This window comes from Dromiciops gliroides, chromosome 3 (assembly GCF_019393635.1).
Source record: "Dromiciops gliroides isolate mDroGli1 chromosome 3, mDroGli1.pri, whole genome shotgun sequence".
Taxonomy (NCBI): Eukaryota; Metazoa; Chordata; class Mammalia; order Microbiotheria; family Microbiotheriidae; genus Dromiciops; species Dromiciops gliroides.
The window spans coordinates 550578960-550605757 of NC_057863.1; the positions used below are offsets into that span (position 1 = coordinate 550578960).

Consider the following 26798-nt stretch of genomic DNA (forward strand, 5'->3'; position numbering starts at 1 on the left):
GAGCCTCGTGCGTCTGCGGGAATGAAAACAAGGGGAGAGATGGGACAGGGGAAGAGGTGGAGAGGTAGCTAGAGGAAGGGGGCGTGGCTTAGGCGGGCAGGTAGCCAGTGAACGAGTGCGGACGGCTGCGGCGGGTGGTAATTGGGTGAGAGCTCGTGGGAGGGGCGGGACTGAACCTGGAGCGAGCGGAAAAACGAGGAGCTGGATTTGTCCCTGGAGCTGGGGCATCTGTTGAGTGAGTTAGGCCCTGGGTGGGGGCTGGGCCCGGAGTGAAATAGTCCAGGTGGGATGTAAGAGAGGATGCCAACTAATTTGGGCGGAGTTTGTGTAAAAGGGAAAGAGGGAGAGGAGCGTGGGGGAATGTATGAAAAGGGAGAATATCTAAGGGAGGAGGGAAGGGGATAGGAGATGTGGTGAGGGGGCAGTGGGGGGGTGGAAAACGGGAGAGGGGGTGGGAGGAGTCAAGGGTGAGGGCTGGGGAGAAGGAGAGTGAGGTAAAGTAGGGGGAATTGGGAAGGGTGGGGGATTAGGAAAGGCGGGGGAAGGGAGGGGGCGTGGAGGGATCTGGGAGCGGGGAGATGTGTACAGGGAGGGGAGGGCGTGGGGAATAGGGGTGAGGTGGGGATAAGAGAAGGGGTAGGGAGTCAGTTATGAAAGGGAGGAGGGGATATGTGGGTGGGAGATGGGGGTGGGGAATGGGCTGGGGGAGGGAGGATGGTGAGGAGTAAAGAAGAGGGGTTGGGAAAGTGGTGGAGGATGGGGGTGAAGATGGGACTGAGGAAAGAGGGAGGGAATGTGAAGGGGAGAGATGGAGGAGGAGAGAGTGGATAGGGAGTTGTAAGGGGGGAGGAGAAGGATGTGAGCTTAGGTGGTGGGGGTGTAAGGAAACTGAATGTGGGGGAGTGGGGAGAAAGGGGGAGGGTGGGGAATATCTGGTGGGGAAGTGGAGGGGGTAAGAGGGAAGGGGATGTGTGAAGAGGAGGGGGGAGGGGAATTGGTAGGGGGGAAAGGGAAGGTGTGGGACAAGTGAGAAAGAAGGGTATGTGAGGGGCCAAGGCACAGAGAAAAAGGGAGTGGGTGCAGTGGAAGTATGTGAAGGAAATGGGGGGGTGAGTGTAAATTGGAAAGGGATTTGGGGAGGATCTGTGAGTCGAGGAAAGGGAGATATACTCAGAGTATAAATATCCTTCTGGTTCTTGAAGGCTTTGCCAGCCGCAGAACACAAGTTCTGGCAGACCCTACCCAGCTGCAGAGGATTCTAGGATTGGCCTATCAATGAATTTTGTCATTAGAGAATCCAAATTGGTCCCATCACCAGCAGGGGGTGCCCACATGATGAAGTCATTCTTAGACTATTTCTGGGGTATCTGCAGAATAGATTGGTTAAGAGAGATGGGAAGAAAGGAATCTAGTTAGAGGCCATGTGTGACATCAGTTTGTGACAGAGAAGGAAGAGGACGTTAACCTAGGGTGGTAGCAAGAGACAGAAGTACGGCTTGGCATGGTAGTAAGAACACTAGCCTAGGTTTCAAAGCCCACCCATGGTGCTTATTACTAGTGTAAGGGTAGCCAAGTATCTTAACTTGATGAGCTTTGATTTCTTCATCTGTAAAATGAGAGAGTTGGCATGTATAACCTATATCTGATTGCTTGCCACCTCAGAGAGGGGGGTGGGCAGGGAGGGAGGGAATGAGAGGGAGATAGAAGTTGGAACTCAAAACTATAAATGAATGAATGAATGAAAATAATAGAAAAATAAAAAATGAGGGAGTTGGACTATATGGCTTCTGAAGTCCCTTCCAGCTCTAGATTTATTGGTTCTCTAGCATTTCAAAGTAGTAGGAGCTCAGTATTGGAGGAATTTAAAGAAGGGAGGGAGATGGGCAAGACTTAAGAGTTCATACGTTTTAGAGTTGGAAGATGCATCAGAGACCATCTAGGCCAACTGCATTATTTTAGAGATGAGAAAACAGAATATCTTAGTTAAATGACTTGACCAAGATCAAAGCTCAGATTTGAACTCTGACTTGACTAAGGTTTTGAGTTGGTGTGAGTGGGAGACTGAAAAATGCCATTAAATTAAAAAAAGTCAGCAGGGTCAGGAGGTTTGGGAAAAGGTTGTGAGCTCAGGATGACTTATATTAAGTTGAAAGAGGACCTGGAGCTTGGAGCAGAGGGAAGAAAAAGTCTTGGGAGTCATCTACGTAGAAGCAGTACTTGAAGTTGAGAGTGTGTGTCTGTTCTCTGAAAAAAGGTACTGAGAGAAGATTAGCAGTGTAATGATTGAATCTTAGTTATTCAACTGGGGAGCAAGAGAAAGTGCCAGGGAAGGCTGAGAGTCTAGTCCAAAAGTGTATGGCAGCCAAGAATTTCGGGGAGGAGAATCTTTGCCATCCTTACCCCCATGCGACTTCTGGAAAAGCGGTAAGAGAACAATTAGGCAGCAGGCTAATGCCTCTAGCCTTTGGAATGTCATAGGGAATAAAGTGCCTGATTTTCTCTTAGTTATCAGGATTCCCATCAGCTTTACTAATTCCCCTAAACTTCCCACACTTTGTGATCAGTACTTTAGCAGGTGTTTGTATGAAAAATGAAACTTGTATAACAACCTGTTCTAACTCATAGGATCCTTACTTCCATGTAGACTGACTTGTGAGTTTGGAGTTAGAAAAAGTTAAATTTTCATCAGAATTAAACTTCATTTAAAAAAATTTTTTGGTGAGGCAATAGGGGTTAAGTGACTTGCCCAGGGTCACACAGCTAGTAAGTGCCAAGTGTCTAAGGCTGGATTTGAACTTAGGTCCTCTGCACTCCAGGACTGGTACTCCGGGCAGCTAGGTGGCACAGTGGATAGAGCACTGGCCCTGGATTCAGGAGTACCTGAGTTCAAATCTGGCCTCAGACACTTAACACTTACTAGCTGTGTGACCCTGGGCAAGTCACTTAACCCTAATTGCCTCACTAAAAAAAAAAAAAGAAAAAAGACTGGTGCTCTATCCACTGTGCCACCCAGCTGCCCCCCTCCCAATTAAACTTTTAAAATATATTTAAAGGAAAACTGTTGGTGTGAATTCACAAGGAGCTAGGGTCCTCATGATCCTCCTAAAAAGGGAAATAGAAACACCAAAAAGAAACAGTTCTACAAGAAAATTAAAACTGACCAAAAAGATAATAAATTGAAGAAAAATTCTAATGTAATTTTTAAAGACACTATTGAAAGAAAGAAGAAGGGAAATGCCAGGAAAAAGGCACATTGAAACAGTGTCAGAAGTTACATCTGAAATAACAAAAAAAACCTGAAAGAAAAGACCATATTTGGACTCTTCTCAGAGTCCTAAAAAGAGTTAGTTTCATTTCAAGCCCCATGACTTCATTGCCTGAGATTCCCAGCAGGGGGCCACCCAGCACACAAGGCTCTGAGGAGTTGAGGCCCTGGGATTTAGGCTGAGCAAGGCCTGGAACAGGGCCTGCACTTTGTGGGAGCTGAGCTGGGAGTTCATCTTGAGGCGCCTGAGGTGATTTCTACGTGACCCCAATGTTCAAACCCCGATTTAAGTTTTTTTTCTTGAAAAGTTATGTATGTTTATGTATGTTAACACAGCACTGTTCTACTGAGGAACGGACATTCTTGCCCAGAATAAGGTTAAGGTCCAGTGTCCAAATCTAATTGGTTAACTGGTTCATTCTGATTGGTTGTTAACAGCACAGTCTGATTGGTTAACTGATACAATCTGATTGGTCCTTACAGTTACCATATTCGGGAGATTGGTACTATATGCTGTGATTGGTTGTTTCTGTAATGCCGTATGTAAATGAAAATTGTAATGTGATTATTGGAGAGGGGCCCTTGGTGGGTATAAATCAAGGTGCAGGACCTCACTTCAGTGTACCCTCTGGCACATTCAGAAGAATGTCCGTCTTTGAAGATGAATAAAGATGCCTTCAACCCACCCTCTGCTACCTGCTTAGGTTCTTTGAACTACAACACTTGAACTACTAACACAAGCTGTGCAACACTATTTGAACTGTTAGCTGCAATTCTAACAAACTCATAGAGATGTGCTCACATGGATCATAGACACACTCAAAGAATTAAAAGAAGAATCAAATTTAGGAAAAAGATTACAAGAGGAAAGAAAAGAAGAATTGAATGCAGCTAAGAAATCCCAGGAGGACATAACAAAAAAGCTGACAAAACTAGAAAATAGCTAAAAGACTTGAAAATTTTGCTGGATGCAGCCAAAAGCAGAATTAATGCAGTGGAGCAAAGAGAAGCAGGTAACACAAGGGAAGTAGAAAAGCAAGTTCAAAAAAATAGTTCCTCTGTGAAAAGATTGCATTGCAAAATAAGGTTATAGATCTGGAGGACTGATTAAGGAAAGGGAACCTTAGAATTATTAGCATCCCAGAACACATTAAAAAGTAAAATAATTGGGTTACTCTTTCAGAAAATTAATCAAGAAAGTTCCCAAGAATTATCTATAATGGTACCATTAAAATGGAAAATATGAGGAATATGAAGATAGTCAAAATAGAGCAATGTGAAGAAAGACAGAACAGCAGAACATATTTTGAATACTTCAGGGATCCATGATTTCATTGCTATTTATGTACTCTTTTCATTGACACCTGTCACCACAATCCCCTCCATGCCATAATAAAATTTCGTGATTTGCTGTGAACAAAAATAATTCATTACTTCATGACCATCCTGCTAATTGATGAGCCTTTTCAAACTTATCTAGGCTGACCCTTGAATAAATGTAGTCATTTTCCAGACCCATGTTAAAGCTTTTCCAGAATTTGCACTTTCTAGCATAGTCCTCAAGAACTTGGTGATCATACCATAAGGAGATGACAGTCACTACAAATCTTCAGAAATAGAAAAGGACCTGGAGTTAATGTTCTTATTTCATTAAAACATGTGTTCTTAACCTGGAAAGACTTAAGTGGACTGATGCTGAGTGAAGTGAGCAGAAGCAGGAGAACATTGTACACAATAACAGCAACATTGTGCGATGATCAACTGTGATAGACTTAGCTCTTCTCAACAGTGCAGTGATCCAAGACAATTCCAAAGAACTCATGATGGAAAATGTTCTCCACATCCAGAAAAAAGACCTGTGAATTCTGAATGCAGATTGAACCATACTGTTCCTACTTTTTTTTTGTTTTTACTTTTTTGAGGATTTTCCCTTTTGTTCTGATTTTTTCACAACATGACTAATGCAGAAATATGCTTAATGTGATTGTATATATATATAAAACCTATATCAAATTGCTTTCTGTCTTGGGAAGGGGAGGGAAGAGAGGGAGGGAGAAAAATTTGGAACTAAAAATCTTATGAAAACAAATTTTGAAAACTACATGTAATTGAAAAATAATAAAATACTTTTATGATTAAAATAAGTGTTCTTTAAAAACTAAGTAGTTCTGATTATGTGGCTTTAATTTAATTTTAAGTTACTTATTTTTGTTTGCATTTTCTGAGATTGTTGAGTTTATAATTTTAAAAGAATACATTAGGGGCAGCTAGGTGGCACAGTGGATAAAGCACCAGCCCTGTATTCAGGAGGGCCTGAGTTCAAATCTGGTCTCAGACACTTGACACTTACTAGCTGTGTGACCCTGGGCAAGTCACTTAACCCTCATTGCCCAGCAAAAACAAAACAAAAACAAACAAAAAAAAGAATACCTTTATAGATAATTTAATGCTGATTTTTAAACACTTGAAAATCAATTTGTTGTACAAGGTGTTATGCTTTCTAGCAATCAAATGAGACTTATAGATTGGTTGTCAAAAACAGCACATTTCTCTACCCATGTGTGATGACCTCTGACAGGATTTTTCTCAATTATTTGGGCCCCAAAGATCAGTAAGATGTAGGAGGCCTCTCTACCTTACAAGTTATCACCTGTCTCTACCTTACAATGTTGCCACCTGTAAAGAGTTCCTGATTTGTTCATTTGAATAAATGTTTGTTGAATAGATTTTTGTTTCTTTTCTTTAGGGAAACACTTGGTATTATCAGGAACTATTTTAAGTCATAGGATATGATATCACTGAGCTAGGCCCTCAAATACCACTTCCCAAGAACCTGCTTGCCACATCCATGTTGTAATAATGGTTGACATTTCTATATCGGTTTTAAGGTTTACAAAGGACTTTTCTCACAATGCTGGGATTAGTGTTGAAAGTCATAGCTAGTGTCAAGAGTACAGAGTTGAACCCAAGTGCAGTGCTTTTTCCATTGAAACATCCCAACTCTCTTTTTTAAAAATCACATTTGATGTGGTGGCAAGGAATTGGAAGTTGAGGGGATGCCCATCAATTGGGGAATGGCTGGACAAGTTGTGGTCTATGAATGTAATGGAATACTGTTGTGTTGTAAGAAACGATGAGCAGGAGTTCAGAGAAACCTGGAGACTCTTGCATGGGCTGATAATGAGTGAGATGAACAGAACCAGGAGAACATTGTGCACAGTATCATCAACATTGTGTGTTGATCAACTGTGATAGACTAGATTCTTCTCACCAATCCAATGGTACAAGAAAGTTCCAAAGGACTCATGATAGAAAAGGCTCTTCAAATCCAGAAAAAAAAAAAAAGAAAGAAACTGTGGAATATGGATGCTGATTGGACCATACTATCTCTTTTGTTTTTGGTGCTGTCGTTTTTCTTTTTGGAGGTTTTTCCTTCTTGCTCTGATTCTTCTTGTATAACATGACTAATGCAGAAATATGTTTAATGTTATATATCAGATTACCTGCTGTCTAGGGGAGGGGGGAGGGAGGGAGAAAAATTTTAAATTGGAAATCTTATCTAAACAAATTGGCTTGTGAACAGAACCTCTATCCTATTTATCTTTGTAGCCCTTTCACTTTTTGTTTGCATTTGCAGATTACTCTGCAAGTAGAAGGCCTCTTGTGCTTGATGAATTACTGAAATCAATAAGCATCTATTGATTATTGTGTGCAATGGAACTGTGGATACAAAATTTTAAAAAATGAAACAGTCCCTACCCTGAAGGATCTTATGTTCTGTGAACAAAGGAACTATACCACCTCGATAGCAAAGAGCAACTAACTTGGGCACCGGGGTGGAGTAGGAGAGAGCAGCCCTCTTTCCATTCTTCAGCTTCTGCGTCCAGTAGGAAGGACTAGTAAATGGCATCTCCCTTAATCCAAATCAAGGGTTCGTGAGTCCAAATTGGAGATAAGACTCAGGAACATCTGGTACTTCCTGTTCTACTGTTCCCCCAAACTAGCTTTTCCCATAATACAAGGGCATTAGTTCTCATTGGTTCAGTTAGATATCCAGTGGTCATACATAAACAGGTAGGACCTAGACCTGTCTAAATACAGTTAATTGGGTTAACACTTAGGGGAAAAATTGGGGAGGGGAAAGTAGTATTTACTCATAGGCTCTACCTTGAAGAGGGGCACCATCATTCCAAGAATCTCCATTAGAACTCTTCCCCACAAAGGGCATATCCTCTTGGTCAGAGACCATCTGCCCTCCTCCTTTGCCTGCCAGAAACTAAATATTAACTGACCATGTGTTGTCTCGCCCTATTCAAATGTGAGCTCTTTGAGAGGATCTGACTTGAATTTCTGTTTCCATCCTCAGCTCTTAACACAGTGCTCAACACATAGTAAGCACTTAATAAATTGTTTTCTATTCTAATGGAAATAAGATCCTGCTTAGAGAGCTGCAAAACAAACCCGTACATCAGAGGATGCTGCTGTTGAACAAGACCTTAGAAATATATAACTCAATCCTTTCAGTTTAGAAGAAACAGACCTGTAACCCTTTATGAGACACCCAAAGTCTCTTACTGGTAGGCCCAGGACTGTTGGGCTTGACCATTAAGATAAATGTTTTCAGGTAACTGAAGTTAAAAGTTTCTATTCTGGATACCCTGAAAGTTGCTTTTTTGATTGCTTGAAAATTTTCTCCTTTATTATTTTTCATGTAGATTCCTGACACAGTCAAGATGATGATGAGAGAAAGAGATAAAGGAATTAGAACATTTATATAGCATTTATGATTGGAAAGGCATTTTACATACATTATTCAACAAGCATTTGTTATTGAGCATTTAATATGTGCCAGGCACTCTACTAGACACAGGGATACAATACAAAAAGGAATTGTCTCTGGCACCAGAGGAAGCAACATATAAAAAGATATATAAGTACATATATATGTGTGCACATTTATGTATGTTATAATGTAATTTCTGGAGGAGAAGGCACTGGCAACTTAATTTGGAATATCAATATTAATTGGAATATCTTGTAGGAGGTGGTGTTTGAGATGAGCCTTGAAGGAAGATAGGGATTCTAAGAGGCAGGGGTGAAGAGGGAATACATTCCAGGCATGTCCGAAGCCATGGTTCTCTTGCTGTCTGTATCATAGCTTCTTCTCATCCTTCTTTGCTACATTTTCATACAAGTTATTTCCACTAAGTATTTTGCAGCCCAAGGCTCAGTCCTGGGCTCCCTTTGCTCGCTGTACTATCTCACTTGATGATTTCATCATTTTCCGTGGATTCAGTTATTTATGCAGGTGATTACCAGATTTATAGATCTAGCTCCAATCCCTATTCTGAGCTCCAGGCTCACACTGCTGTCTATTGAACATTTCAAAGTATATATCCTATAAATCTCTTAAACTTAACATGTCCAAAACAACTCGATATCTTTCCCATCTCACCTCTTTTCTCAACTTCCCAGTTGCTGTTAAGGGCACCACCATCCCAGTGACCAATACTCCCAACCTCAGTGTCATCCTCAACTACTGACATTCTACATATTCAGTCATTTGTCAGATTTTGTCATTTTTGCTTTCACAACCTCTTTACTTACATAGCTACCACCCTAGTTCCAGCAATGACCTCTTACCTAGACTATTGCAATAGTCTTCTAATTGTTTTCCCCAGTCCAATCCAGCTGTCCACAGAGCTACAAAAGGGATTTTCCTGAAGCATAGGTCTTAACAAGTCACTCCACTCAAACTCCAGTGGTTTCCTGTTACCTACAGGAGCAAATATGAAATCCTTTGTTTAACATTTAAAACTCTCCACACCCTGACTCCTTCCTACTTTTCCAGTCTTCTTAGACTTTACTCTCTTCCATTTACTCTATAATCCAGCTGTACTGGCTAATTGAATGTTCCACATACATGACAAATACAGTATTCTTATCTCCTGCATTTGCATTGACTGTGCAAATGCCTCACTTTCTTAAACACCCAATTAAAATGTCACTTTCTGCTGGGGGCTTTTACTTGTCTCCCCTGCTACTAGAATCCTACCCTTTTAAGTTTCTTTCCATTCACTCTTTTTTTTTTTTTTGGTGGAGCAATGAGAGTTAAGTGACAGGGTCACACAGCTAGTAAGTGTCAAGTGTCCAAGGCCAGATTTGAACTCAGGTCCTCCTGAATCCAGGGCCAGTGCTTTATCCACTGTACCACCTAGCTGCCTCTTCCATTCACTCTTTTTTTTTAAGTGAGGCAATTGGGGTTAAGTGACTTGCCCAGGGTCACAAAGCTAGTAAGTGTTAAGTGTCTGAGGCTGAATTTGAACCCAGGTACTCCTGACTCCAGGGCCGGTGCTCTATCCACTGCGCCACCTAGCTGCCCCCATTCACTCTTAATTTATCTTCTATACACCTATTTATTTGTATATTAGCTTCCTTAGAATGTAAGCTCCTTGAAGATAGAGACTGTTTTTGCCTCTCTTTTTATCCCCAACACTTAGCAAATTGCCTGGACCATAGTAAACACTTAATAAATGTTGGCTGATTAATCAGTTGATAGAGATAGAAGATGGAATGTTTTGTGTGAAAATGAATGAATGAGAAGACATTTATTAAGTTCTTACTTCATACAAAGCACTGTGTAAGAAAGAGCACATAGGCCAGTTTATCTACAAGGTAGACCGTAGGAAGGGTAATGTGTAATAATCTTTGAAAAGTAGGCTGGAACCAGATTTACATAAAATCTTAAATACCAAGTAGGGGAATTTGTATTTTGTCCTAGAAGCAAAAAAAAGCTATCAACATTTGATTAAGAGAGTGACATGGTCAGACTCTAGGAATATCAGTTTAACAGTTAAATGAAGGATGGATTGGAGGGAGGAGAAATGAGGAAAGTAGAACAATTACAATGCTGTTGTAGTGGTTCAGTTATGGGAAGGGACCTGAACGAGGAAAATGGCAATGGGAACGATGAGGATGTGTAAGAGATGTGGAGGTAAAAATCAAGAAGACTTGGCAACTGATTGAATATTGAGAATGAGGGAAAGTGAAGAGTCAGGTACAGCATCGAGAGTTAGAATGTAGGTGGACTTAGAAGAAGGATAGTGCCCTCAATAGAAACAAGAAAGTTAAGAGGGAAGGACATGAGGGAAGAAGGTGAGTCCTGTTTTGGTCATGTTGAGTTTGATATGCCCATCTGGCATTCAGTTAGAAATGTTCAATATCCAGTTGATGATACTGGACAAGTTCAGAAGGCCAAATATCTGGATTTGGAAGTCTACCATAGGGGGCAGCTAGGTGGTGCAGTGGATAGAGCACCGGCCTTGGATTCAGGAGGACCTAAGTTCAAATCCGGCCTCAGACACTTTACACTTACTAGCTGTGTGACCCTAGGCAAGTCACTTAGCCCCAGTTGCCTCACAAAAAAAAAAAAAGAAAGTCTACCATAAGTAAGTAATCAGTTATCTTGAAACTGGGACTATTTACTTTTCAGAGTTCAGCATTTTAAAAAATGAATTTGTAGACTCATAACTGCTAGCACCAAAACATCAAGCTGCTGGGGTTAAAAACAGAATTTTAGAATTTTCATCAAGTCACATATACCCAAGGTACACGTTTGGTACTTTTGGGCTTTGCTTCAAAAGGGAAGTCATTAGTCATAAATGATCTTCCAAGGAATGCTTTTGTTATATAGCTCCTAGATCAAACAAGTGGTTTGGGAAATGGGTCACTGTTTTCGTTACCTATTGGCCTAAAGTACTTGTGGCCTTTCTGTTTCTTAGAGCAAAATCAAAGAGTGTTTTTGAGGTGGAACCTGCCAGGTCATTCTTAGAGACAGTATTGATTTCATATTATTGGCAAAAGTAAAGACATGGTTTGCATAGGGAAAAGGAGACAAGGTTTAAGTAGTCATTTTACAAATAACAAAATAAAATATAGCTAAATGAGGAGAGAAATACTCTTTTTACTGAAAATTTCAAAAAAATGAGCAATATAAGGAGGATTTTGGTGTTTTATATTGATCATTCACATAATATTTTTTTCTGGGGAACTACAAGTACTTAATAGAATCATAGTATGTCAGAGATGCAAAAGACCTTAGGTTACATAATCTTAGAAAATAGAATAGAGAATATCAGAATTGGAAAAGATCTTAGAGGCAATCTAGTCCAATTCTTTCTCATTTGTCCTCACCATATTGTGTGTGTGTATGTATATATGTGTGTATATATATATATATATATATACACACACACACACACAAAATTGGATGGTATGTATATGTGTGTACATATGTTTATATATGTATATATACATGCTTATACACACTAATATTTTTATGGAGAAAAAAGTACAGAGAATTGAAGGAATATACCCAATGTTAGAAAAAAGTCAGAAAGAGAGCCCGCACCTCCTCACCTACATTTTCCTACTGCTGACTGCCAACCACATTATCCATCCTTTGTCATGAAAACATTCAAAATATTTATGCTGTAGTTTTTACTTTCTTGATTTATTTTACTTAAGTGATTTAACAATTTCCTTTTTTATAAGCACCCAACCCTAGTCAAAAATATTAATCCTTAGACCACTGAGGGGGTCACCACCAGGTGAAAGTGAATTTATAAAAGTAATCAGAGGACTTGATTCGGAATCCCTTCTCAGCTACATAGGGCTGATAAGAAACACAGTACCCCTGAGCTTCAATGTCCATCTTGACACAATCCAACAGGTCAGTGATAGCTGGCGATGCCTTCCAGGGCCCAAACTTGACCACTGATCTCTTGTATGTCTCCAGAGTCTGTAAGGCATCAAGACATCGAGTGGCATCCTCCTCGGTCCTCACTGCACATACCACTACACCAGAACTTCGAGCTGCCACAGCCTCTGCTCTGGCAATCCGGATCATGAGCTCAAGGTTCTCATTGTATCCTGGTATTCGGAGCAAAAACTGCTTCCTGGCTACCTGCTCACCAAAGATCTGGGGTGTATCCTCTAGGAGCTTGACCAGGGGTTGGATCTCATAGAACTGGGCTTCTTTATATACCTCTGGGATGCTCTGTGTAGGCAGTTGTCCACTTCGGAGATATTCGAGGATAGGTCGAAAATGGGTGCCTGGTCGGTCAATGAAGATTCTGCCTTGGGAATCCGGCCGAGGAGGCTTGGCTGTGCTGAATATTTCTGCCAGCTTGGACCCTGGGAATTTTTTCAGGGTGCCCACAGTGGTGGTATAGAGCTCACCCCCCACGTTCAGTTCAACAACAGGTGACATCTGTGAATAACCAGAGAGGATTATTAGCACCTTGATTTCACCCAGTGTTTTCATGACACTTCCTCTTTTATTTGCAAAATACAATCTATAGTGTGGAAAGATGAGCACTGATCTTTGAGTCTAAGCATAAAGTTTTAGCTGGGAATATATAAAGTATAAAGATCCTGGGGAAATCACCCAATCTCTCTGATTCTCAGTTCTATAATTTGTTAGATTTTTTTTTAAGGGAACTAGAAGGGATAATAAAATGAAATTCAATAGGGAATGTTGTAAAGTCTTACACTTTGATTAGCAAAAAATCAAGATCACAAAGGTTAAGATGACAGGTATAGCTAGCTAAAGTTTGAAAAAGATCTAAGGGTTTTAGTGGATTGGAAGCTCAATAAAAGTCAACAGTGTGATATGGCTGCAAGGAAATTAATTGAATCTGAGGTCATGTTAAGGGAGGGATAGCATCCTAAACTAGGTAGTTATGTAGTCCTGCTTTATACAATCTTCCCTGGTCAGACTATTTCTGGAGTATCGTGTTCAGCTCTGGGTGTGACATTTGAGAACATACATTGACAAGCTAATGTGTGAATAGAAGGGGGTGATTTATAATGTCTTACAAGGATCAGTTAAAGGAATTAGGGGTATTTTGAAAAGACTGGAGGGAGAACTGATACCTAATTCAAGTATTTCAAGGACTGGAAGAGGGAATAGACTTTTTCTAATTGACCCTAGAGGGTAGAATTATGAGTAGTGGATGGAAGTAGCAAAGAGAAATTTAAATTTAGCATAAGGGAAAACTTCCTAACAATTAGGGCTATCAAAAAGCTGGATTAATTGCCCCAGGAGGTGTAATCTTGTTGTACAGATGAGGAAAATGAGGACCAGGGAGGTTAAATGACTTAAATTCACACAGATAGTTTCAGAAGCAGGGTTTGAACTCAGGTCGTCTGGCTACAGAACCTCTTTCCACTATTCCACAAATCATGAGTTCCTCCTTACTAGAAGTCTAAAATCAAAGACTGGGAGAGGTTTATATGGTATAGAGTGGATATGGTATATGGAGTGTATATAGAAAGAATGGATGGTATGATTGTTCTAGAAAACCTGAGATCCTTTCCCATTTTTAACTTCTATGATTTCAAGATAATTATACTACCTGCTTCACTGGGATGTGATGAGAGAAGGACCTTTATCACCCTTAAAGCATTATAAACTCAGGCCATATAAGCTAAAAGCCTAGATACTGGTTAAGTAGAAACAGGCATCATGCTCATTAGAATGGGAAAAAGATACCCAGAGGGAAACTGAGTCACTTAAGCCCCTCAACCCTCCTTCACTTATATCCAATTCACTGCAAGTTATGACATCACCTGATGTCATGGTCCTCTTCAAGAACAATGGACCACCACCACCAACAACAACAACAACACTTAAGCCCCCACAGCAAGACAGTTGTGAAACCAGGACCAGAATCTAGTTCCCAAGATCCCAGCCTGAAGATGCCTTGTTTATATTCCTGGTCAAAAATAGAGTCCCTAGGTCACTGGGAATCAAGTGAAAGGAACTTTTAGAAGTAGCCACGGGACTTTATTTGGAATGCTTTTTAATTAATTAATTAATTAATTCATCCATTCATTTATGTATGTATGTATGTATGTATGTATGTGTGTGTGTATTTATATATTTATTTATGGGGCAATGAGGGTTAACACAGCTAGTAAGTGTCAAGTGTCTGAGGCTGGATTTGAACTCAGGTCCTTCTGAAACCAGGGCTGGTGTTTTATCCACTGAGCCACTTAGTGCCCTTGAAATGCTTTCTCAAGAACCAAGCTTTGTGGAATGTCCACAATCGGAGGCCAGAGGGAGATAAAAAAGAGGAGCCAGCAAACCAAGACACAAGTAGTCAGAGGGAAGTGTTATATCAGGGGAAACCAAAAAAGAAGGAATTTTTCATAAAGGAGGTGAACAGCAATGTCACACATACCAGAGACCAAGCAGGAGAAAGGCCCAAGATTTAGGATATTCCAAGACTGGACAAAACTTAAAGCCATAGCTAAACAAGTATCTACTACACTCATATTAAATAGAATAACAGGAAATACCAAGGCTTGTTTTTTTGTTTTGTTTTTTAAACTTGTACTCTCAGCTTAGAGCCAATTAATATTTTCCTTGAGAATGAAAAGTTGAAACTTAGAGTTAATATTATAAATATTATTAAAATAATGTACTCAGAAAAGCAAGTACCCGACATTTAGGAAAGGAATCATATATGAACTTATACAAATGATCAGACCAAGGACATTCTTCTAATAGGAATAAAAGAGGTTTCCCATGAATCCCTCAGGAGGAGGTTGCTAAGTCCCTTGTTCCCCTTCTGGCTCCTTGACAAGATGTCTGGGTCCTAGACAGCTGGGTAGCTAGAGCACTGGGCTTGGAATCAGAAAAACCAGAGTTCAAATCTGGCCTCAGACATTTACTAGTCTGTGACCATAGGTAAATCACTTAACCTCTGCTTGTCTCAGTTTCCTTAACTGTAAAATGGAGATAATAATAGCAACCAAATTGTCTCCTCCAACAGATTACAGATTCTCCCCTCTGTCATCCTACTCTTTCTCTTATTTTCAAATTTCTCCCTCTCTACTGGCTCCTTTCCTATTGCCTACAAACATGCCTCTGTCTCCCCTATCCTGAAAAAACCCTCACTTGATCCTTCTTTTTTATTATTATTTTTTTTTGCAGGGCAATGGGGGTTAAGTGACTTGCCCAGGGTCATACAACTAGTAAGTGTCAAGTGTCTGAGGCCGGATTTGAACTCAGGTCCTCCTGAATCCAGGGTCAGTGCTTTATCTGCCAGCCACCTAGCTGCCCCTTCACTTGATCCTTCTATCCCTGCTAATTATCATAGCCAAAGGCTATTAAAATGGGTGCCTCCAGTTTCTCTCCTTTCTCTTCTTGGCCCCTTACAATCTGGCTTCTGACCATATCATTCCATAGTTACTAATGATCTTAGTTGCCAAATCCAATGCCCTTTTCTCAGTCTTCATTCTCCTTGACCTTCCTGCAACTGTGGACACTGTTGATCACTCTCTCCTCCTTGATACTCTCTTCTCTCTAGGATTTCAGGATTTTCCTCTTACCTATCTGACTGCTCCTTCTCTGTTCCCTTTACTGGATACTTCTCCAGAGCATGCCTTCCAACTAAAGGTGTCCCTTAGGGTTGTGTCCTGGGCCGTCTTCTCTTCTCTCTTTATACTACTTCACTTGGTGGTTGCATCAGCTCCAGTGGATTTAATTACCACCTCTATGCTGATGATTCTCAAATCTAACTTCCTTGCCCCAATATCTCTGCTAACCTCCAGTCTCACATTTCCAATAGCCTTTCAGATGTCTCAAATAATAATGTCCAGTAGATATCTTAAACTTAGCATGTCCAAGATAGAACTCATTATCTTTCCCCCTAAAGCCTCCTTCCCTCTGACCTTCCTTATTACTGAAGAGGGCAACGCCGTCCTCCTGGTCCCTCAGATTCACAACCTAGAAGTCATCCTTGACTCCTCACTATCCAAACTGTTGCCGAGGCCTGTTAATTTCACCTTTGCAACATCTCTCAAATATGTCCCTTCCTCTCCTCTGAGCCCGCCACCACTCTGGTGCAGGCTCTCATCACCTCACGTCTTGGTTATTGCAGTAGCCTGCCTCAAGTCTCTCCCCACTTTTGTCCATCCTCTAGTCAGCCACGAAAGTGATTTTCCTAAAACTCGGGTCCTATCAAGTTACCTCTCTACTCCATAAACTCCAGTGGCTCCCTATTGTTTCCAAGATCAAAGACACAAATCTCTGTTTGGCGTTCAAAATCCTTCCTAACCTACCCTCCTACTACCTTTCCAGCCTTCTCAAACCCTACTCCCCGACATGTACTCTTTGATCCAGTGACAGTAGCCTCTAGGCTGTTCAAAAAACAAGACACTCCATCTCTCAGCATCCAGCATTTTCTCTGGCTGTCCTCCTTGTCTAGAACAATCTTCCTCCTCTACTCTATGGACCCCCATGGTTCCTTTAAATCCCAACTAAAATTCTACCTTCTACAAGAAGCCTGTTAGGACACTTTGTGGGCCTTTAGTGAATGTTTAACGTTTTCTTCCCATCAATCAATAAACAAAATGTTTATTAAGTTTCTACTATGTGCTAGGCACAGTGCTACTTGCTGGGGATGTAGAAAGCAGCAAAAGATAATCCCTGCCCTCAAAGAACTTACAATCTAATAGAGGAGAAACTATACAAACAAAACTGTACGAACACACGATAGACAGGATAAACTGGAAATAATCAGCAGAGCGAAGGTCCTGGAATTAAGAGGAGTTGGGAAAAGCTTCCAGGAGATGACAGCATTTTAAATGTTTCATAAACTTTGGAGTATTATATAAATGTGGATTATTATAAGTGGTCCACTGATAGAGTGGGAGCCCATCATCCAAGGCTCAGCCTAGCCTAGCTAAGTACAGAGAGACTTACCATTAGAAGTTTCACTTTGGGATTAATTTTGGTCATAGATCTTCATGTCTCCTACTAAGAATTGGAGGGTTTGAGGTCTGCACCAAAATGAAGAGGACTCCCCCCTCCCCGCAGTGAAATTATAGATCCTCACAATCTATATTAAATTACAACCTGCCCACTGTCTGAGGACCATGTGGCCAGTAGAGAGCTGTTCTGATCTAAAAGAGAGTCGATTCACTTAACAGTATTGGTCCGTGATGAACAAAATGCTTCACCATCACACATACAAATCACAATCTTGTAAACTTGCTTCATGAAGAGCTCTTGTAGTTTAAAATATACCGTCATCCTTGGGCTAAGGTGTAGGGAAAGGAAACAGAGGATACATACATGTCTGCTATGGTCTCAGACACAGCCCTGTTCTCACATCCTATTTTCTTGGTCTATGGTTTCTGCCTCCACAATTATGCCATTTTACTTATATACTTAGATGATGTCAGTGGTGTATCTATATATACTTCCTTAAACATCAGTATTATTATTTCTATAACAACTGATGTTCTTCACCATCCCAAAAGATTCAAAATTGCAGGTAACCAAAGTGTAAAAAGACATATGGAGGGTGTGTAAGAAAGCAGCAGCGTGCTGCTGCCAGGAATGCTTCAAAGCATTCTGGATTAGATTTTTTAAAAATCAGATACAACCTAACAGCTCAGGAGAGCTGCGTTGCCATGGGCAACCCTAACTAGCACAGAGCTTAGGGAAGGAAAAAGGAGGCAGCTGTCTATGAGTGGCCATTCTGGACTTGATTGAGCATCATGGCCCCTAAGCCACACACTTGAACAATAATGCAGCAATAAAAAAAGAATCACAGAACATTGCTCCCCACATATAGCTTTCAACTACAAAGTTGGAAGCACTATTGCGGGGTTGCTTTTATTGTTCTTTATATTCCCTATATGAAGCAGACAGGTAAAGGTGAAACACACACTGAAATCACATTTTAGAATCATAGAATGTTTGAACTGAAAAGAAACTTAGTGATCATGCAGTCCAACCCTTTCATTGTACAGATGGAGAAACTAAAACCCAGAGAAATTAAATGACTTACCCAAAAGACACACAGCTATAGTGTCTGAGGCAAGATTCAAACCCAGGTCTTTCTGATTCCATTTCCAACACACTGCCCACACTTGTTTGTCCTTCATTTTGAAAAGGACCAATGATATCACAGGGCAATGTCTTGACTTGTTTGTGAATTGGATTTAAGTGAGGCAGAGTTGCACAAAGTTGTCAGCCTCACTCTCTCTTCCAGAGTCACTGAAGTGGTGGGACACCACTAGTGGTGGGACAAAAGTCAAGATAACTGGCAATGGCCTAGGATGGGCATCTTTGATGGCTAATCAAGCTCTACAGCCACCTTCATGGCAGTTGGAACAAACTGTTCTCATCCACCCATGCCAGTGGAGGAAGTCTTCACATGCTTGGGCACCTCCTTAACTCACTGACAGGTCTGAGACCCCTTGATTTCCCTCAACCTGGTTAGCCCATCTGCTAATGATGGTTTTACCAGGGTATGACCACTACACATGCTACAGCTTCTTGGAGCCACAGATGAGAGTTGGGTGAAGGTGGACACCAATGGTGAATGAGCAACCCTGAAAAAGACTTGCCAAGCCCTCACACCAGAGGTGCTAGTCCTCCCTTAACATTCCATACACCCCTTGAGAAGCAGGATAGCATAGTTAATAGAGTCTGACCTTGGAGCCAGGTAGATCTGGATTCAAATCTTGCCTCAGACACATACTTGATGTGTGACCCTGAACAAGTCCATTAACCTCTTAGTGCTTCCAGGAAACTTTCTAAGACTATAATTTTTTTTGGACTATAAATTTTAAAAGAATGAACACCAGAGAGTTCCTCACAGTTATAAAATTGTAGAGAAGCTGTTGGAAAAGTGTTTTGTTAGTAGCGTAGTATAGTAGAACATTAGATTTGAAATCTAAAGACCTGGGTTCAAATCTCGACTCATTTTTTACAGGTGTAAGTGTTCAAAATCTTATTATTCTATAACCATAAAGAACTATATGTATGGATAATTATCATCATGATTATTAGAAAACCATCCTTGTTACTATGAGGAGAAAGGGGACAAAGGGGTCCTGTGGATTGTTTTCAGATAGGAGGGGGAGATAGAAAACTTGATAACAACTCACCAGGGTCCCAACCTTGTTTTTAGATCACCTATATGAACTGGGTTCTCCCTGACTTCTCAAACTCAAGGCATGTCCTTGGTTCAGAATCACAGAATTTCAGTGTTGGAAGGGATCTAAATGGTCTGGCCCAACACCTACCGAAAAAGGATTCCCACCAACAAATGGTTATGTAGCATTACACCTGAAGACCTCAAGTAAGGGCAAACCCATTCTTCCTAAGGCAGTCTATTCCACTTTTGTATAGCTCTATTTGTTTTAAAGTTTTCCTGACATCAAGACTAAATCTACCCCTTGATAACTTTCATCCACAACTCCTAGTCTTCCGTCTAGCCAATCAGAAAAAGTCGTAATTCCTCTTCCTTATGAGACATTGAGGTAGTCCAGGAGGCTGGGAGTCAGGGAGACATGAGTTCAAATAGGACCTCAGATACCAGTTATGTGACCTTGGGCAAGTCACTTAAACTCTGTTTGCCTCAGTTTCCTCAAATGTGAAATGGGGATAATAACACCCACCTCCCTAGGCCATTGTAAGGATCAACTGTTAAGCACTTAGCACAGTGCTTAACCAAAGTGTTCTTAAACATTCTACCTATTATTATTATTAGCTGCTATCTTCCACATGATAGTCCTTCAATTACCCAAATACAATCATCAGTCATGACTCCCTGGCTCTTCTCTAGAACAAAGATCTGGAGAGGGAACTGTTGGTATCTGAATACAGATAGAAACATAATTTTCTTGTTCCTTTATCTGAAGTTTTGTTTTTGTCTCTTTTCTTTCACAACTTGGCTAATGTGGAAATGTTTTGCACGACTGCTTGTGTATAGCTTATATTCATTTGCTTGAGATCTTGGGAGGGGAGGGAGGGAGGAAGAGAATTTGGAACACCAAGTTTTTAAAAAAATTGATGTGGGGGCAGCTAGGTGGCGCAATGGATAAAGTACCAGCCCTGGATTCAGGAGGACCTGAGTTCAAATGGGGCCTCAGACTCTTGACACTAGCTGTGTGACCCTGGGCAAATCACTTAACCCTCATTGCCCAGCCCTCCCCCCCCAAAAAATTGACGTCAAGATTTTTATTTTACATAAAATTTGGGGGGAAAATAAAATTCTAATACAAATAAAAAACAAACATCTCTAATTCCTTTAATCAGTGTTCACTTTTATGGTCACCCACCCTGGATACTCTCCAGCTTCTCAATGTCCTTTCTAAAATGTAGTGCCCAGAATTAAATGCAATACTTCCTTATGTGGCCTGATTGGGGCAGACACAGCAGGATGATCACGTCTGTGCTCGGAGAGTATGTCTCTATTAGACCATGATGTTGACTCACATTGAACTTTCACAATAAGTCCCAGTATTTTTCAGATAAACTGTTGTTGAACCATGCCACCCCATCTTGGTTTTGTGGAGTTGATTTTTTTGAACTCCAGAGCAAGACTTTCCGTCTATCCTTACTGAATTTCATTTCATTGGATGTAGCCCAATGTTCTAGTCTATTGAGATCTTTTGGAACTTTTGTCATTCGGGTGCATTAGTCATCTTATTCAGCTTTGGGTCAATGGTGAATTTGATGGTGATACTATCTATGTCTTTATCCAAGGCAAATGATAATAATGTGAAACAGCACAAGACCAAGCATAGAGTCCTGGAACACTCAGCTGGAGACCTTCCAAGTTAGCAAGAAACCTCTCATGACTTTTCTTTGGGTCCCACCATTAAAGCACTGCCAAATCCACCTAACTGTTCTATCATTTAGTCCAATCTCTTCCACAAGATTAGCAAGAGAAATTTTATCATGCTAATGACAAACCTCCCATAGCCAAATTAAGAGGAGGGAACGCTGCTCAGCATTGACCAGAGTCGACAGCCCGATCAAATTCAGACAACAAAATAAAAGGCAAGGAGTGGTAGGACACAAAAGTGCGCAGGGGGAGTCTCCTGCCATTATTCCCCTTTCTCAAAAGAGTGAAAACTTGTTCGCCATTGCTAGGAGACTCTTTGGCATTCCACTGAGACACCTCCGACCGGATTTAGCTTTAGACAATCACCAAAGTGCTTTTAGCCATTTCCTTACTCGTTCGTGGACCCCTAGCCAGAGAGCCTGGGCACCTCAGCAGGGCCACGGCCGCGCAGTTTGGGGCGACTGGCCCTCCCCCGGCCGGGCGAGAGGGGGATGGGGCGTCACACCTGCCTTCCGGGGAAGGCAGCACCCTTAGGTTGTCTCTCCTCAGACCTGGCGGCTAAGAAAGGATTTCAGGAGCGGGAGGGGAGCGCGGGGTGCTTGTGCCTGAGCGCTTGGAAGAGGCGAGTGAGTGGAGGTGCGCAGGGCAGCAAGTGTGCCCAATCGTGTAGTCGTGGTTGTGTGCGGGCGAGGCGCGTGGAAATACGTGCGTGCGGGTGGTGGGGGGCGGCGGCGGCAGAGAGCACGTGGGTGGGAGAGGGGGATAGAGGGAAGGAGGGAAAGCAGAGGGGCGGCCAAAGGCCAAGGTGTCAGCGAACATCCGCAGCCCGAGCCAAGAGGAGACGGGGGCACAGGCTGGAGCGAGAACGGACGAGGCCCCCGGGCCCCCTCCGCCAGCTGAGCTCACCGTCTGTAGCGCCGCAGGCTTCCCCGGGGCTCGAGGCTCAGGCGTGAGACTCATCCCTCTTCCTTGGAAGGGCCCCGGACTGGGCCTGTGCTGCACCGGACTGGCTGGCACTTGCCCTGCGTGGCCGAGCTCTACCAGCTACTGCTGGGGGGGGGGGGGCCCGCGGCAGTCCAGCCCGGCCGGGCCAGGTGAGAGGGGTGGGGCCCAGCCTGGCCAGGTGAGGCGGGGTGCGGCCGAGGGGAGGAGGCTGGACACGGAAGCAATTCTGCCCGTCCCTCCGCTGCCCCCTTGGAGCCAAGAGCATCTGGGAGTAAGAGCTGCGGGAGGAAGCCTCCTTAGCAGCTGCTCCTAGGGCACAGCAGGCAGGGTAAGGGTTGTGGAGGCGGGGGGGCCGGGCTCCAGCACCGCTGAAGCAGGAAGATCTGCACCCGAGGCCTGGCTCTGCGACCTTGAGGGAATGCCTGTCCTCACTGCCTATCATCCTCATCAGTAAAATGAGGGGGTAGACGAGATTCCGGCCTCAATCTGATGGCTGTCAAAGCGCTTTTGCTGCATGCGGATGCTGCAACTACTGGCTCCCCCCGCCCTTTCCAGTTCACAAAGCTCTTACCTCTCAAATACCTGTTTTACAGACTAAACTTTTTCAAGTTAGCCATGGCCCCAGAGGTGTTACATCAACACCCTGATTGCAGCCCAAGCACCCCAGCTACAGGCCTAAGTACTCTTTGGTACCTCCTTGACTTCCAAAGTTAGAGCGCACAGGCATTTACAAAAATGCTGCCTCCCAGCAGTCCTGTGAGGTAAAGGGTACACGGATTATTATCCATCCCCATTTTACAGATGAGGAATAGACTGATGCTACTGATATGAGTAGTGACTTGCCCAGGGTCACACATTAATGCGTAGTTCCATGCCCTGGAAAATTGGGCTGGATTTGAAGACAGAAGCCCTGGGTTTTGGATTTTGAGCTTGCCCATTTACTCCCTGTGTGGCCTAGGGCAAGTCAATCTCTCTGAGTTGCAGTTACTTAAATCTATGATCCCAGCTCTAAATCTATGATCTTATGATCTTAGATGTTGGAGCCCAGATTTGTATTTGTAGAAGAGGTCTCTTGTCAGTCAGTCAGTTAACAGTAATTTAGCACCTACCATGTACCGACCATGTACCAGGCACTCTGCTAAGCCCTGGGGATAGGAAGAAAGGCAAAAGTCAGTTCTTGTTTTGGAGGAGCTCATAATCTAATGGGGGAGAAAATGTTGCATTACATTAAAACTATATTCAGAAGAAAAAAAAAAGAAAGAAGAGGGAAGGCATTAGAAGTAAGGGAGAATAGGGGGCAGCTAGGTGGCGCAGTGGATAAAGCACTGGCCCTGCATTCAGGAGGACCTGAGTTCAAATCAGACCCCAGACACTTGACACTAGCTATGTGACCCTGGGCAAGTCACTTAACCCTCATTGCCCTGCAAAATAAAATTAAATTTAAAAAAAAAGAAGAGAGATCAGGACAGGTTTCCTGAAGAAGGTGGGACTTTGGGACTTCAGAGAAGCCAGGAGATGGAAATGAGGATGAGATGAGGAGGGAGAGCATTCCAGGCATGGGAGACATCCAGAGAAAATACCAAGAGTTGGGGGGGGCGGCTAGGTGGCGCAGTGGATAAAGCACCGGCCCTGGATTCAGGAGTACCTGAGTTCAAATCCGGCCTCAGACACTTGACACTTACTAGCTGTGTGACCCTGGACAAGTCACTTAACCCCCATTGCCCCGTAAAAAAAAAAAAAAAAGAAAATACAAAGAGTTGAGAGGTGGAGTGTCTTATTCTTGGAACAGGAAGCTGGAAGCCAATATCACTGGATGGAAGGGTATGTAGTGGGGAGTGAGGAACAAGAAGACAAGAAAGATAGAAGGAGCTAGGTTATGAAGGGCTTTCTCTGCCAAACAGAGGATTTTGTATTTAATCGTGGAGATGATGGGGAGACACAGAAGTTTATTGAGTGGGGGTGGGGATGAAGTTGGTAGTGGTGGTAGTATTACTCTGATTTTCCAGATGTGGAAACCGAGCTTCAGAATTAACTGAGGTGAAGTGACTTTGCCCAAGGTCACACAGCTAGTACATTTATTTATCAGAGTTGGGATTTGAGTACAGGTCAGCATTTCCCCACTAAATATGTTGAACATTTACCAAGGCTTTGATGGTATATGAACTTGCCTCACAACCCTTTGAAAGGCAGTCTCTCCTCAACTGCCTCTGTTAAACTTTTCTTCCTTTAATACCCAGCTGAAATGCTACCTTCCGTATGTAGTCTTCCATAATGTCCTGAGCTGAAAATGAGCCTTCCTTCCTCAAATTTTCTTATAGCAATCTATCTGGACCTCTCCTTTGCAGCTATCACTTTCTAGCATTACATCCTTATTAAAGGATACCATGCATTCATTAAAACCCCACTCAGATGCTACCTTTTACATAAAACTTTCCCTGATCCCCCAGTTAGTAACAGCCCTTCCCCTTATAGAGCACATCTATCTAACATATAATATTATGTATAATTGATATCCAAATACGTATCTTATTCCCTATTCAGACTGTGAATTCTAGGAGGGAAGGAAACATCTTATTACATAGCATAGAACAGTGCTTTGAACACAGTTGCTCCTTAATAAATGAATTTAATTTGTGTACATGTTGGAATTCCCATTCAATTGTAAATGTTTGTTAGATCATAGAATCTCAGATCTAGACAGGATTTTAGAGGCTATCTTAGTCTATCCAATACCTAAAAAAGGAATTTCTTTTCAAGGATACCCTAAAAATGGTCATCAGGCCTCCATTTAAAGATTTTACCATGATGACACCTACTAGCTGTGTGACCCTGGGCAAGTCACTTAACCCTCATTGCCCAACACCAAAAAAAAAAAAAAAAAAGACTTTACCATGAGATGGACTCTCAATAGAACACATTTAATCTGTGGATAGCTCCGTTAGAGACTTTGCCTTAGGTCAAGTGTCTTTCTGAAACTCCCTCCCTTAGGTCTTAGTTCTGCCACCTAGAGCCAAACAAAGCAGTTCAAATTCTTCCCCATGACAGCCTTCAAAGGTACCTCTAAATTAGAGGGCCTATGATCCTCTAAGCCCATGAGCACCTGAAGACATTGATCCAGTTCCCCCTAAGTCTTCTCTTCTCAAGGCCAATCATTCCCAGGTCTTTTAACCAATCTTGTAAACTACGGTTGACAGTCCTGTCACCATCCTGATTATACTCTAGCATGTCAAAGGCCTTCCTAAAATGTGACACCCAGAACTGAACACTGCTCTGGGATGTGGCCCGAACCTGACAGGTCAACTCCCTCCTTTTGGATAGGAAGCCTCTCCATTTTTTTTTCCAGTCAAAAAAATTTATTAAGCACATAAAAATAATGACAATAAAATAATAGGTTTGCAAAACATTGTACATATAGGAGGATATTCCATCCTCACAACAACCCTGTGAGGTATGAGGTATATTTTACAAGTTTGGAAACAGGCTGAGTGAGGTTACATGAATTTCCCAGAGTCACATACCTAGTAAGTATATAAGGCAGAATTGAAACTCATACCTTCTTGACTCCAAGTCCAGCTCATCTCTATATCCTGATAACTCTCCAATCGACTTATCCAGCTTTAATCTCTCTGCTGACCTCTAGCAGATGCTGACCTTACATATATGACTGCCTATTGAACATCTCAAATTGGTTGTTCAAGAATCACCTTAGAAGGTCAACATGTCCAAAACGGAACTTATTCCCTTTCTCCTAAACTCCCCTGTCTTCCTAAATTCCCTCGATTGCTTTTTTCTTTCCTTCTTTTCTTTTTCTTTCTTCCGTTTTTCTTTTCTTTTCTTTTTTTTTGAAGGGCAGTGAGTGACTTCTTCAGGGTCACACAGCTAATAAGTGTCGAGTATCTGACACCCGATTTAAACTCAGGTCCTCCTCTTTACCTTGGTATCCCCAACACTGAGCACCAGGCTGAAGAAGTGTTTGTGAAATTTAAGATAATTTTACAAATGAATAAACTGAACTTTGGAAAAGTTAAGGAGCTTACTCAGGGTCATACAGCTAGTTAGCATTGGAGCCAGGTCTCAACTACAAGTTGAGTGTTTTCCATTGCAGGAAGCCTGCTTCCCCTATCTGGGATTTCAAGGAATAGAGGCAGAACTCCACTCCAGTTATGGATGGTATACAAACTGGTCTGTGGTAAACAGCAAAAGGCTGGACGGATTCGATTCGTGTGCCCCGGCTAACTCACCAGCCACCCCGAAGTAGCCCACATGATAGTCCTAGGCCACCAGCCCTGCCCAGAAAGGCAAGTCTGATCCTGAGAAACCCTCAGTGGTTAGGCTACATGGTGGTTTTATTCTCAGGTGAACAAAAGGAACTGGGGCTCAGCCTAGAATAAGCAGAACACTACCCCTTGAGTATAACTATTGTGTGTAGAGTAGGTGAGGATAAGCACAGAGATTGGTCAAACTCTGGTGTCAGGTGCTGCACTTGTAGATTCATCAATCATTCTAGCGATCTGTGTGTCCCTTTTCCTCCCTTCGGGAGAAGGTCCTAAGCAATCCCACAAGACAATGGGCATGGCTGCATTTTGTAAACGGTAACACCCTATACCTATCAGGGCTTATTGTATCTCAGCCAAAGTTTGTTAGATATCAGTGAAACAACTCTAATGGTGAATCACCAACCAGAAGCCACACTAGTTCCTCTTCAAGATGGAAAAAAAAAAAAGACCAGTTTCCTGTGATGTTGAGACCTGTGAGGCTCCAACTATATGGGAGGGGCCATTATCAGACTTTTGAAATGATTCCATGTGGTTCCTTAGGTAGGAAAAGAGAGGTCTAAGAGATGGACTTAAGGGGCAGCTAGGTGGCGCAGTAGATAGAGCACCGGCCCTAGAGTCAGGAGTACCTGAGTTCAAATCCGGCCTCAGACACTT

At 42.3% G+C, this 26798-nt stretch overlaps 1 protein-coding gene across 1 annotated transcript; it reads right to left on the bottom strand.

Moving 5' to 3' along the window:
- Positions 1 to 11594: 11594 nt before the first annotated feature.
- KCTD14 (potassium channel tetramerization domain containing 14) lies at positions 11595 to 22231 on the bottom strand. The gene is given in 3 exon segments (XM_043995939.1): positions 11595 to 12536; positions 21829 to 21981; positions 21983 to 22231. Coding segments are annotated over 3 exon segments (975 nt in total). The 5' UTR covers positions 22133 to 22231; the 3' UTR covers positions 11595 to 11864.
- Between the last annotated feature and the right edge of the window lie 4567 nt (positions 22232 to 26798).